This window comes from Nuphar pumila, chromosome 12 (assembly GCF_984573655.1).
Source record: "Nuphar pumila chromosome 12, dmNupPumi1.hap1.1, whole genome shotgun sequence".
Lineage (NCBI taxonomy): Eukaryota > Viridiplantae > Streptophyta > Magnoliopsida > Nymphaeales > Nymphaeaceae > Nuphar > Nuphar pumila.
Genome location: NC_143260.1, coordinates 88,670,551 through 88,685,302, shown reverse-complemented (window position 1 = coordinate 88,685,302; position 14,752 = coordinate 88,670,551). Strand labels below are relative to the sequence as shown.

The window sequence follows — 14,752 nt, the reverse complement described above, 5'->3', positions numbered from 1 at the left end:
TTGTTAGGCAGTTTCCATGGAAACAGGCCCATACAGGAAATTCAGAAATATAATGCCAACTTTTTAAAATAAAGGTAAAACATTGGCCCTTAAAAGAAAAATTCCCCTCATTTTTTTTTTGGTGGGTGGGGGGGAGCTGAAAAAAACCTCTCACTCACGTGCTTATTGGTCTAAAGACCTCATGTCCCCTGTGCCTGCGTGCCAAAGAATACACTCGCAGCTATGGCTGGGAGACAAGCTGAGTCATTCATGGCTAGGTTCATGTTCGTGAAGAGCTCATTCAAACTCATAAAAGAGGCTGGGCAAGCTGAATATGAATAGTAAGTACTCGGCTCAGCTCCACTCATATAACCTTGTTAGGTACTAAGAAATGTATTTTTGATATATTTTACATTACTTTTTTATAATCTTATTTTTTCTAGCTCTAAAAACAATGTATTTTTTATATAAACAAGATAACTTGAACCAAGTTCATTTTGTTGGATATTTCATACCAGGTTCAACCTTAAGTAACTGGGTTTGACACAAAACACTAATGAAGGCATTAGTGGAGAGGGGGTTATGTGAATATGAAGAGTTCTAATTCAATGTGACATGTAAAGGGTTAACATACATGAATGTCATTTATGTAACCCCTCACTCTTCTCTCACTATAAATTAAGGCATGATTGCTTGACGAGTGCAACCAAGGTGTCCTCATTATCTTATTTGGGTTCAAGGTCCTGCTCACCATTGACTTGATGACCTGGGCTCATCGTGGGTGTCGATAGGTTGAGGAGAATGCCAAGCACCAACATCAACGCTCATTTCGTTCACGACGGCTACCGATATGTGTTTTTGCTTTTTACATTCCGATTTTGTTTTAGAATGCCAATATTGAGTTATGGGCCCATACTTCTCATTTGATGCATATGTGGGTGCACCAGTGTTTTTGCGGCACTTCCTAGAATCTCGTTTCCTTGCCCTGTTTTTTTGTAGCCCGTACCACCATTCACAGTGGCCTACCTGTTACTCTAAAGGTGGCATCCAGAAACGATTGCCGAAGGTGGCTACTGGCGGTGGCAACTGTGGCCAAGGGGATCACACTGATGGGGCAAAACCCCTTTTGTTTGACAACCCTCCACCACTAACTTCTAGGTGGTTGTTGTCGATCTCCAAGCGAAGGTCATCCCCAGTGGAAGTTAATCATCGTCAGTAGGGGACACAGTCACTGGCTGCATCTGGGACTCGTAGCCAAAGGCAGTCAGTAGTAGCTGCCATCAGTGGCCAGAATCATCGGCGAACAACGGTTACCGGTGGTGATTGGTTGTTGTCAACATCGGTTATAGTGGCCGACCACTGGTGACAGAAGCACTATTTGGATTGAATCGGGTATGGATCATGGGATCCAACCTAAGACACAACCATAAATGGGTCTGGATCCAGACTGGATCTGGACTAGAGGATCTGACCCAAGATCCATTGAAACTGAATCGGGATCCAGATTGAGTCGAATCAAGTCCAAAATAAAGTTCATGTACTATTTAAACTTTTAAAAGACTGAACTGGTTCTGTGATCGATACAGAACATTTTGAGACCAGTTTGGAGCCCTTTTTGACCAGTTTCTATCAGTTTTTCATCAATTCCTGAATGTAGAAACCTTGTTTTCTTGAATCTCCAAAGGAACAATGATTTTCTCATTCGGTTTTAAGGGTTTATAAGATTTTGTACCGAATTGACTATTTCGGGATCGATTCATGTTTTTAGTTAACTGGTTTGAAGCTATTTTAGACCAATTCAGAGCATTTTTAGACTGATTCCAGCATGAGGACCCGAAGTTTTACCCATAATAACATATTTTTGCCATTTTTCATGCTTTATATGTGTTTATTATCATGGAAGTATGACTTTTCATGTCTTATACATGTATTTTATATTATTTAAGTTGTGCATGATATTTAAGTATGGATTATAACTAAATTCATGACATATGTGTTGTGTTTTCATCAAAATTTTATTTATACATATAAGTTAATGCATGAATTTGTAATTTTTAATTATATAATACATATTTTGTCATGAATATATATGCATTATACTATAAAATATATTATACATTTTTAATAAATTAAATAAAAAAACCTTGACTCACCCAAGTCACCGAGTTGACTCATCCGAGTCGCCAAGTTACATGTATCCGATACCGAGTCCCGAGAATGCCAACCATGTCATCCACAACCAAAACCAACATTATTAGAAGTATGGCAATGGGAAAGCCAAGACCAATCCATGTGAGCAAATGAATCCGAAGGAACCAATTTATAACATGCGTCAGAGTAAATATAGACAGTCTGAGAAAGACAGGAATAAGGGGGAATTTGAAGAAAACGAGTAACAAACATTAATAGCAAGTCCCTGCACCTCTGTCCATTCCCAGGCAGAATCATTAATGGGGATTTTCTTGAGAATGCAAAGGGTTAACTTTCATTAGCATATGATTTGCAGTTTTTTTTCCTCAATATATGATCTTGGAACCCACCAAGATCGAGCCCTAATTGGCCGCACCCTATAGTGGTAAACCCCGGAAAAGTGGACTGGTCCTACAGTGCTGCCCCATATACATGTTATGGGTTCAATCTTAAGGCTCTGTTTGGAAACTGGTAGTCGGATGGAGATTATGCATTTAAAAAAGTGACAGCTGCGAAATCCTGGATTTGGCAGCTACCACTATAACTATCAATTTCATTCTTTAGTGTAATTATAAAGGAGAGGACCTCAGTTCCCATCCCAAATCCATAAACGCCCATCCCAGCTACCAGTTTTCAAACATCCACCAAGAAGGTAGTTTGACCAAGTTTTCACCAAATACATTAACTCCCATCCTCGCTATTAGTTTCCAAATAGAGTCTAAAGGGAATCGAACTTGTGACATTTGGGGTCTCCAAACATCCCAATACTTGCCTTCGCAAAAAAAAAAGTTATATAGGCTGAAAATGAATATCATTTAAATGACAGCTTAAACTATGAAAATGATCTATTTTCATGCAAACCTGGATGAGACAAATGCACCCTAAAGGTCCTGATCCCGAACTAAGTTTGCCTACAATGTATGCTTGTTGCAGCATTTAACTTGTTCATGAATTTGTTGCATATATGTATGGTACCATCGACACTTGATGCATATATGTATGGTACCATCGACACATGAACGTGTTTCTAATTATTTAGAATGTATAGGCATGAAATTTATATCAACAACCATGCAAAGTTTTCTTCCTGTTTTTCTTTTTGAAGAAGAACAATAACCATGTAGATTTATGAAGCACTGATCCTCTCAATTGTGGTCCACAACCTTCATGAGAAATTGCATAAATTCACGTGAATTTGTCAAGTTATGGATTGAAAGGATGCACGGGCAAGAACCTTCATTGCATGATTCAGCAGATGTATCAGCTTCAAGGGATACACAGTTACACACAAGAAAAACTCCGTAAATTATTACAAGGCCAAAGATAGAAACCAAAGAGAGAAGATCTTTCTTTTATTTTTTTCTGCATGCCCAATGGGCCAGAGAGCAACCAACAATAGAAGGAATAAAACAAACACTTAGCCTGCCAATTTTGGAAACATAACAGAGGGCACTACACAACAAAGAAAACTTGCAAAAAACTAATATTAAAATTACTGAAAATCAGAGATCCTTCCTAAGAAAAAGAATGTGTTGCCACTTGCTCGGCATAGCTTTGCAGACTCAAATAATTGCAGCTTCAAGAGTGCCTTCATCTAGCAGGAAATCAACTAGACTTCATCTTGCAATGCATATCGCCTCAGTCTGCACAAATGTAAAGTAAAACTTCCACAAGGTACCTTGAGGTTTCTTCTTTTAATCCCATCCAAGCAACCATTTGAATTACAACTAGACTCTTCAAATACCAATTGATAAAAGTTCACTGAACTCCAAGATATGAAACAAATGGCCAAAGCGAAGAGACCAAGAACCACCAATGACCATTACCACAACAACCATACTTCATGAGCACAGTTAGAGATGAAGTATTAAACGACTATTATTGGCGTGAATAATGAAACTCAAGCAACATACTCATTCTCTAGAATTGGCTGTGTTCGAGTTCGTGATGCAGTTGGAGCCCTGCTACTACCGATTTCTGCAATTTGCAATGCTTCCCCTTGGTCAGCCTGTCGTTCCATGGCCGCGAGCCTTGATTTCTGCCTCTCTCTCATCAATGCAACTGCACAAACACCCAGAGCAACCACCACAACAAACCCGCCGACCACAGAACCAACTGTAATCTTCCACACCTTCGAATTCTGTTTATTCTGAGATCCTATCTGACTTGGTGCCGGAGCTGGAGGATTTGAAGGAGCTGAGGCTGGAGTAGTCGAGCTAACAACCACTGAGAAATGACCCTGTTTCAAAGTTGAGCAAGTATTTGATGCTGACAGATCACTATACTCCACTGTGCCATTCAAATCAAAGCGCACACATTTTGCTGTCAATCCACTGGGAACTGTTACATTTGTAAAGTTGATCGAAATTGGTTCCTTTGTAGCCATGAACTCCAACTCAGGCAAGTTAGTAGCAGTAAGATTTGATGCATCATATGCCAACATACCCAGAATAGGAGAAATGAACCTATAACCAGGCGCATGGTAGTAAACAGAAGACCAGTTACCCAGATTCTGGTAAACCAACGAAAGTCGCAGAACGTAAGGTCGCACACGAACTTCACGCGGGAGCCGAAATTTATACAATTGAACTCCTCTGCTCCGCAAACTACCGCTACGTAGCCTTACCACAGACAGCATTACACCAGAGATTGTTGCAGGAACAGATGCATTATAGATGATGCCGGTGCGTGGACGAACGAAAGCTCTGTAAGCATAATCCTGTAAAAGAGCATCTAAAGATCGAGTGTTGTTCGGTGATTGCGCCTCTACTCCAATCGAAACAAGTACAATCCAAATCAGAGCAACTGATTTAAGAAACCAGCAGAGAATCCCCATTGATGTTCAGCAGAATATCCAGATAAGGAAAAAGATTTCAACAACCGATCCGACACAGATACAAACCATCCTCATCATCTGGTTTTCCTTCGCGATTCAAGGAACATACAAAGTGAACGAGAACGCTGGAGTCCCGAAAAAATGGCAGGGGAACTCCATTGAAGCCTTTCAGTAAATGCCTCTCCAAACACTTCTCACTTTTATGAAACAGGATGCCAATTCTCAAGCACCTGACACGGTGACACCCTTCCCAAGGGAATCAAGAAATTCTTGAGCTGGATTTTCACCATCTGAAACATTTCTGCAAATTTATAGCATGATGGTCAGCTACAAATCCCGTTCTTGAGCATCTCCCCACACCAACAAGACCAAGAAAGCTTCAAATCGAAATGGAGCTAAAAAAAAGACACGAATTTGGTGAAGAAACAGCAAACCCCACAAGAGAAACACTGTGATCTTACACAATCAAAGCGATATTAACTAAAAAAATCCTGCCCAAACCAACTACTCCGAACACCCTCTCCCTCCTCCACGTCAGCTCAAGAGAACAAGATCGAAAAGAAAAACCAGAATCTCTCAAATCCCACACCACAAAATACATCGAAAAACCACACACCCAAATCGAAATGCACCAAAGATCTCAACCCCCTTCAACAAAAGAAAAAGAAAAAGAAAACGCCAAAATTTTCTCTAAAAATCTCCCCTGCTTCTCCCTCCACTCATCCTACCGCCACAAAACCCCAAGAAAACTCACTAAAACCCACCAATTCCTCCTCTGAATCAGGAAAAACAAAAAACCCAAAATCCGCTACTAGGATTTCACCGGAACCAACGGATTCTCACTCAGAAAAAACGCGTAAATAGCAATTAAATCGTCCGGAAAGGAGGACGATAGGCCCCGTAAGAGAAGGAAATAGAAAGAGAGGGAGGGATCGCAGAAGGACCGGTTAAACCCCTAGTAACCACTCGGAACGTACCTCTTGCGCTTAGGGTTTTTGTTTCTCCTCCTCCTCCTCCACCTCCTCACCGCTGCGGCACGACACGACACGACACTGCGTCGGACCGGACTCCCGAGCTTCAGCCGCTTCGCTCAGTGCTTTAAATAGTGACAGTTAAGCAGAGTGTGGGCCAGAGACGACGGAATCTCACGGAAGGGGATCGACTGGCCGTTGTCCTCTGTTTTTTATGAAATGACACTTTTACCCTTATTTGTTTTATTAAAATTTATTCATATAAACTACCGCATCTCTCATGAACTCCATTGGTGTAAAAACCCCAAATCACCCTTGCTCAACGAGTTGACCCATCTTCGAGCCTGAGTTGTCTTTTTCTTTTTTTGGATGACGAGTAACCTTAGCCAATAACAGGGTTACTTAGGGCACGTTTGGAAGTGGGAAGGAATGCAGGAAAAGTAATACAAGTTAAACAAACACAGTTTTTCCGACGATTCTAATAAACAGGAGAAAAATTCTCTCTATGAGAGTTTTCTTTAAAAAAGATCTATTTTGATAGAAAAGATTTTTTCCTATGAGAGTTTTCCTGGGTTAGGAAATGAAGCCCCTCTTTCACCCCTTTTTTGTTTTGATGCAGCCTAAGAGAGATGCCGCCTTTCAGCGCCTTCCTCCGTCACCGTTACTCTCTCTCTCTCTCTCTCTTGTGTTTCTCTATCTCCAGTTTTGATTTGTATGTTTCGTGTGGTCTCCTAGTTTACACCATTGTTCCACAATGGTTCTGAATCTCCAATTAGCTCAAAAGCTACACTAGTTTACTTGGAGAAAACCCATGAACTCGAACATAGAAAAATTTGAAGGCGCTCTTTTTTGAGGTGGATATGGTCTTAGTTTTTGGTTTTTCAAGTTTCAAGATAGTCAACTTTTGAGTTGAACAAAAAAATCAGTGTTTCTCTTCTCTCTCTTGATCTTGAATTTTTGTTGAAATTAGATGGTTTTTAGGAGGTTGTTTTATATTTTTTTTTGGATTGAAGTGTTTTGACAAATTTTCTTTTTCTTTTCTTCCTGATTTTGCTTCTACTTCAAGTTCTTGATGTGCACATGTTTCTTGATGTTTTTGCTAATTGGATCCATTGGCAGCATATATATTAATCTTTTTTTTTGACATAAGAGCATATCTATTAATCTTAATCCATAAATTACGATAGAAAAAAGAAGTTGCTTTTCTCTTTTTAGGACAATTTTTTATCATGATAGTTCCAAATTAATCGAGTGAACTGGCAATGCAATTGTTGAAGTCAAAGAATTGATCAATCCTTTTACATTTACATTTCAAATATAAGAAATATATTAGCAGAGAGAGCGGAATAATAGATTTATCGATTGTGCGTTGATCATGAAATGCCTGCTTGTGCATATCCTGATGTTTATATTAGTTTTTCATAGATTAATTGGAGTTTGTGGACAAGAGAATGAGATTTATAGAAGATAAACTTGTTGGATGCTAGAATGATTTGACTGGTGAACATGGAGTTGCTATCTCAGGAAGATGATGTGTTTGTTAGGTGTTCAAAAACCCCATTAAGCTAGGAGAAGAACATTTGAACCATACAGACATCTATTCACTGAGGTGTCATTTTGTGTTGTCTATTAATGTGCATGTGAGATGCTGGTATTGCTAAAAACATGCTTAAGCAAAGCTTTGTAAAGCTAAACATGGATAATAGACCTGCTGGAAATTTCCTAGAGAAGTTACAGTTGGATCTGCATAAACTAAAGCAAGCTCACAAAGTTTAATTGCTATGTGCAGCTCATTGAGATGCCTCCACTTTGGTTGCCTGATCAAACCTGCCAGAATGAAGCTATTATGAACTAAAACAAGGCTGTAGATATGGACAGCTTTTCTGAAAGCTACTAAACATTTTATAACCCCTTTTTTCTGTTTTTAAATGTCAAACCTGATATCATGCACTTGAAAGTTAGTAGATGACAGTGAAAATGCATATTAGTCTGAGCATTGAGTCAGGGACTCAAACAATAATTTTGCAATCTTGAATGCAAAATATTAAAGGAAAAAAAAATTGACTCGCAAGTTAAAAAAAACAGAAAAAATAGAGGGCATGAAAATTTTTAATTTTTAAATAATAAAAAACTAATATTTTGATATTTTAACGTTAAAATGCATTTTATTAGTGCATATTTTGTTTTATTAGTAGTATTGTAGGAGAAGAACTACCATTTGTTAGCACTTTATATAGGAAGAAAAATTTTTCATGCACAAGCAAACAAGTGAAATTTTGTCTCGTACCATATTTTTCATGCTACACAAACAAGCGAAATTTTTTTTACAAGGAAAAGTTACCATATCAAAACTTTTCATAGGCAAAATTTTCTTTTTCTATGAGAGTTTTTCTTGCTTTCAAATGTGCTTTAATGAGCCCGCCTCCCTAGGAGGTAAATCTTGTGGGGTCACCGTCGCTGATACCCAAACCATGGACAGAGTTGAGGCTAAGGGTGTCAATGGTCGGGTTTGGTTCAGACCCAGGTGGAACCGAGCTTGAACCAGATTTTTAGGTATGGTATTAGGTCTAGGCCCAGGTCTAATCAGGTCTGGATCCAAGTCTAATCAGATTTGGACTCGGGTCTAAACGGGTCCATTATACAAAAAACCATACCCGGACCCGATAAGAACTACATGAACCAAATCCGGACCATACCCGCTAAAACCAGATTTTTTATCATTTTTACATTGAAAAAATGCATGTCTTAATCGAAACTCGGGTCGGGTATAGGTTTGGTATAAAATTTCACAAACTGTACATGGGTCCATGTATTAATCAGACCTTCGGGTCTGAACCAAGGTCTTAATCGGGTCTTCTTATTTATCACCATATTCGGACCCTATAGAATTGGTTCGAGTCTGATCAGGGTAAACTAGGCATGTTGACACCCCTAGTTTAGGCCACCTAACTCAAAAAATCCCCTAATAGAGTGTCAAGTCAAGGTGGGCAGTGGCCACCTTGACCCAGAATTTGCAATAGAGGTCCGGTCAAGATGGGCACAACCTAGGCCTAACCAAGAGGAGATGTGTACCCTTCCTCGTCAAGTCAAGGTGGGCAGTGCGCACCTTGACCCAGAATTTGCAATAGAGGTCCGGTCAAGATGGGCACAACCTAGGCCTAACCAAGAGGAGATGTGTACCCTTCCTCGCTGACCTCGACTCTCTCTCTCTCTCTCTCTCTCTATATATATATATATATATATATATATATATATATATGCTCCTGCCCTCCCTGACCCCAACCCCACCTCTCTCCCAGCTCCCTCTCTCTCACCAAAATGCCATCGGAGCTACACCTTCAGCAATCTGGCCTTTCACCAACTAGCGATGGCCTTCAAGCACGCCGTGCACCCCTTGCAGGTCCTCTCTCTCTCTCTCTCTCTCTCTCTCTCTCTCTCTCTCTATATATATATATATATATATATATATATATATATATATATATATATATCTGGGTCAGGGCATCAGGCTTGCCGCCTGCACCATGCATCCATCCATCTAACATTTCCCCCAGCAAGGTGGCATCCCATTGTTGATCTTCTTCTTGTGTTTTTTAAGGGTTTAGGGTTTTTTTTGTATTTTTTATCAATTAGCATTTACGTTTTGATTTTGGTTTTTTAAATTAGATGAATTTTTAATTCAGTATTTATTTTTTTCTTTTCAATCAACATTAAACATAATTTTTTATGTTTGATTTTAGTTAAAAACTTGAAATTTTAAGGGTTTTGTTCTTTTTTTCAATTAGCATATATATGAATGATGTTAGGAATTAGCATTTAGGTTATTATTATTTTTAAATACCTTGAATATTTAATTAGGTTTTAGGATTATTATATATATTTTTTAATTAGCATTTAAGCATTTGATTTTTTTAAATAAGATCAATATTTAATTAGGTATTTCTATTTTTTTATAAATCAACATTAAACATGATTCCATATGCTTGATTTTAGTTAAAAATCTTGGGGTTTAATTTTTTTTTCAATTAGCTTCTATATGAATTATGTTTGTTAGGATTAAGGTTTTTTTATTTAGTTTTCTAAATAGCATGGATATATAATTAGTTTTTAGGATTATTTTTTTATTTGTTTTTAATTTAGTTTTTTTTTTAAATGATATGAATATTTAATTAGGTATTTTTTTGTTTTTTCAACATTAAACATGATTCTACATCATTTTAAATAAATATTTAAGGGTTTTATTTTATTTTATTTTATTTTATTTTATTTTTTAAAATTAGCCTCTAGTCTTGAGGTTTTTTAAATAGCATGAACTATTTAATTAGGTTTTAAGGGTTTTGTATTTTCTTCTAATTATCATTTAGATTTTTAAATGAGGTGAATATTTAATTAGGTATTTTGCATTTTTTAATCAACATTAACCATGAATCCACATGCTTGCTTTTAATTTGAATTTTAGGGTTTTTTTGTTAATTAGGCTATATATGAATGATGTTTGTTAGGATTTAAGGTTTTGATTTGGTTTTTGTAAAATGGCATAAATGTTTAGTTATGATTTTAATGTTTTTCATATATTTTTTTCAATTATGATCAAGCATGAATCCTTGAATAATTAATAATGAATGGTTGATTTTGGTTAAAATTTTAAAAGTTTTGGTTTTTTTATCAATTAACATAAATGCATAATTTATGATGTTTGTATGAGTTAGGGTTTTAATTTGATATTTTTTTAAATGACATGAATGTTTAATTATGCTTTTATGAATTGCATGTTTTTCTTTTTCAATTATCATGAACCATGAATTGATAAAGAATGAGTACTTGATTTTGGTTAGAACTTAGAATATTAAGGGTTTCCTTTGTTATTTTATCAATTAGTATTGATGTGAGATCTATAGTTTTTGTTGGGATTTAGGTTTTTTATTTGCCTCATTTCAAATATCATGAATGATTAAATTAGGGCTTTGAGGATTTTTGTCATATAGCATTTTAATTAGTAATAATCATCATTCTATGTTTGATTTTTATTAGGATGAGGAGTTTATTTGTATTTTTTAAATAACAATAATCATGATTCTATTTTTTTATTTCTAATATCATTTTATGATTTATTTTATGTTTTTTCTTATTTGTTTTAGTATTTAATGTATTTATATTTTATTGAGGTACCTTACTATTCATATATATTTGCAATGTAAACATTGGATTGATATTTCATATTTAGGACTTCATTTTATTAGTAATTACTTTTTTTCACAGTGCAATTGTGCCCACCCTAATTTAGATTCTTAGCTCTGCCCTTGCCCAAACCCTTACTAAAGTTAAAGGCACCCGCACACTCATTGGGAGTCAAATATGGGATGAAGGGGTCAGCACCTTCTCTTCAGGCCTGCTGCCTCCAAGCGGCAATCCAAGCGAGTGCACTTTGACGGGGCTGACTCATATCATAGAGCTTGAGATCAGGCGTCTTAGGCTGGATTGGCATGTGAGATCTTGCTTTGTGTTGATCATGCTCACAAATGACTACTATTAATGACAAGCTACCACGCCCGGAGGTCGCCGGCAGGTATGTTGTGAGGGAGTTGAGATGAAGATGCCAGATCAAGCACTGTCGGCACACGGGTGTGTCCGCAGCTTTCAGAAGTGGGTCACGTAAAGCAGGGTGGTCATGGACCTCCACCCAGATTTTTTTCTCGCTTCAGTAAGGGTTCCTAGTCATAAAAAAAAAAACCTTGATAAGCTCTCATTTATAAGGAGTGACTGAGATCATAGGCCCAGGTTAAGCCGGGTACTGTGCCAAGCTGAAGGCCCAGGTTAGAATCCCTCTGCCACATGGGGTTTAAAAGATATCTGGTAGGGTCTGCCTAAACCCAGCTTGCCTTTCCAAAAAAATTGTTGGGCATACTCCCTTCCCTCTCGGGCATTGGGGGCCTAGGGTTCTATACGGATGAACTTAGTGAGTTCTCCCAAAAAAAATGATAAAAAAAATGATGTGAGAATTTTCTTGTCTATTTTTGAAAATTTTAAAAAGATGATTGTGAAGAAATTCTCAATAATTGGGCACTAATTATATGTGACAGGGACATGGCATACACGAGCCAAATATAAGCTAACATGCTGGCACGACTTAGACATGTACAAACATTAATTTTAATAGTTTTTAAATAATTTCAATAATATTTCAATAAAAATATATGTTAAGATATAAAAAAGTCGTTTTATTGGTTAAAAGTAAAAAAAAAAATCTTGTGTCTCCATGGCTTATTCTTCAAAACATTTTTTGAAGATACGTGATACTACTTTTAACTTGGAACTTGAAAATCTTTCGAGAAATAGGACACTAGGACATAGAATTTTTTAATTTTTTAATTAATAAAAAGTTATTTTTGATATTTAATAGTAAAAATGCATTTTATTAAAATAATGTTTAAAAGTATTAAAAATTATTAAAAAAATATCCTTACCTGTCAGTGTGCTCTAGTTGTGTCCATGGTGATGCACACAAAATGACGTCCCAATGACATAAAATCTTTGAACCTTCGTGTCAAACTCATGGTGTGTGCCAGGTGGTAGTCGTATCTTTGTGACATAGGCTTATAACAACACTTGCCTGGGTTGCCCAGGTGACAACGACTTGGAGAGAAGGTGCTGACCTCTTTGTCTCAAGTTTGACTCTTACTGAGTGTGCAGGTGTCTTTAACTGGTGGGCTCCATAAAAGCTTGTTATTGCAGACCACTGGGTGAACCCATTAAGTGACAGTTTTCAGCATAAGCATATAAGGTGTAACAAATAAAGTATGAATACAAGTATCAACGGAGGCTCCGCTGGTTGGTAGGAGTTGTCAACGCACATCTCCATGTGGTGGGACGCTGTAGGTTCAAACCCCAATGATACTTTGAATAATAACTGGTGGGAGTCGGCCCGTTTGCCTTTCAAAAATAAATAAATAAATAAAGTTTGAGTGGCTATCAATGAAGCAAATTCGAAAGGGCAATAAATAGTACAATTGGAAAGTCTTGTCTAATTAGAAAAATCATTTAACTTTGTTGAAATAACGGAACTAGGAACTAGGAGTTGTTTGGTTCATCATCCTAACAGTCTTGCATATATAGAAAATAACTTGATATATAGTTATATAGTAACAAACATAGCCAATACAAAGAATATAGGCAAAATGAATACTCACAATATGTCATAATACTTAAAGTAAAATCTTAGCTTTGCAATGTTTGCCTCTTTCAAAATTTTATTGATATTTTGTATAGATTGAACTGCCAATCTCAACTAGTTTCTCATGATTTTCATTGTGAATTAGAAAGATTAGGATTCTTATAATTAATTGCCCGCTTGATTTACAATTTTTATTTTTTACTTATATTTTTTTTTTTACATTTGAGTTGACTAAATTTTTTGTTTAGCTTTATCAATTTTAATTTTGTAGGTAGATTTTAATCCTATTGATTTGTTTGGATCGAGTATATATTAGGTGGCATCAAACATACAATAAGTCATGATTTACTGATTAAATGAGTTTGCATTTAATTTAGTCAGTCTAAACATGAGATATAATGGTCATTTGGATCTTAGTTTAGGTTTAAATATTTGAGTTTAACTTCGCAACTTAACAGGCTTCTTTAAATTTCATCTTTGATCCAAATATTTATAGGCCTAGAGCTTACTAAGAAGCCAGGATTTACTTTACTTATAATATTAGAAGTAGGTAAAACTAATCACATGGTATTATATTATTGTTCTCATTTGAAACCATTATCTTTTCATAATTGAATTGTACATTTCAGGTTTATTACTAATAAACCTTAAGTTACCCATAATAAACTAAAATGTGTTTACCAACCAAATATGTTTACTGGTACTAACCAAGATTTTCATAGTTTTTTTTTTTTACTTTTTTTTTTTATTTCACTGTAAGGATGTGATCTAGGTGCTTGGTTTATTAGAAATAGACTCTTGGATCATCCAATTACGATGTATAATTAGAAGGATCTTTTATGGGTTAAAAATCAACGGCTTAGAATTTTTATAAATATTCAAGCATAAAAAATTGTATTTTTTTATCCGATTATGATAATTCAACAGTTGATTCCTAGAAAATGGACCACGCCGAACACATCTACAGGGTTAGATTTACAAAAAAAAACTTATGAAAATCTTGATTCATACCAGCAAATATTGAACGCAAATGATAAACTGCTTATTTTTTGGCTTGTGGCAATTAGTTAAGGATATACTCTAAAATGTTCATAAACTATATCTCAATGAAACCCTTTCATCCAATTTTATTATGAAAAATAAGATCAATTTCATACCCCACACCTGTGTCCAGAAAGATGATCCATACTTATAGGGTCAAATTAGAAATTGAGATCAAATGCAATGGGATTGCACACTTTAAGTGTGTTGCTGCACCTGATCACCACCATCTAATGTTTGGCCCCAGAGATGAGGTATCCCAAAGATGGATGATTATGTGGAGCAGCACACAGAAAGTGTGCAATGACATTGCACCTGATCCTCCATATTGAATTAGAGGGTGACGTGAACCCCACATCACGAGTTCAAAACCCCAGGGAGGTGGTTCATGTGCACAAGCCTAAGAAAGTGCATCCCCTTGAATAGGGGTTCTAGCCATGAAGGTTTATGCATTTGGGCATGTGATCATAAGCTCAGCAGGTTAACCCAATGCGGCTAGGTCATTGGCCCAATGCAAGTCGGGTTTTTTCTATAAAATATCAAAAAAGATCTACAAATATGACT

The 14,752-nt window shown here is 36.4% G+C and overlaps 1 protein-coding gene across 1 annotated transcript; it reads right to left on the bottom strand.

Annotated features, from left to right (window-relative positions):
• Positions 1 to 4,069: 4,069 nt before the first annotated feature.
• Positions 4,070 to 5,005, bottom strand: LOC149821157 (uncharacterized). Its single transcript, XM_089981908.1, has one exon. It carries the CDS (start codon positions 5,003 to 5,005, stop codon positions 4,070 to 4,072), a length of 936 nt encoding a protein of 311 aa, XP_089838034.1.
• Positions 5,006 to 14,752: the final 9,747 nt, after the last annotated feature.

Excerpts from the sequence above, each read along its gene's own strand:
- LOC149821157 (XM_089981908.1), bottom strand. The coding sequence starts at position 5,005 with ATGGGGATTCTCTGCTGGTTTCTTAAATCAGTTGCTCTGATTTGGATT.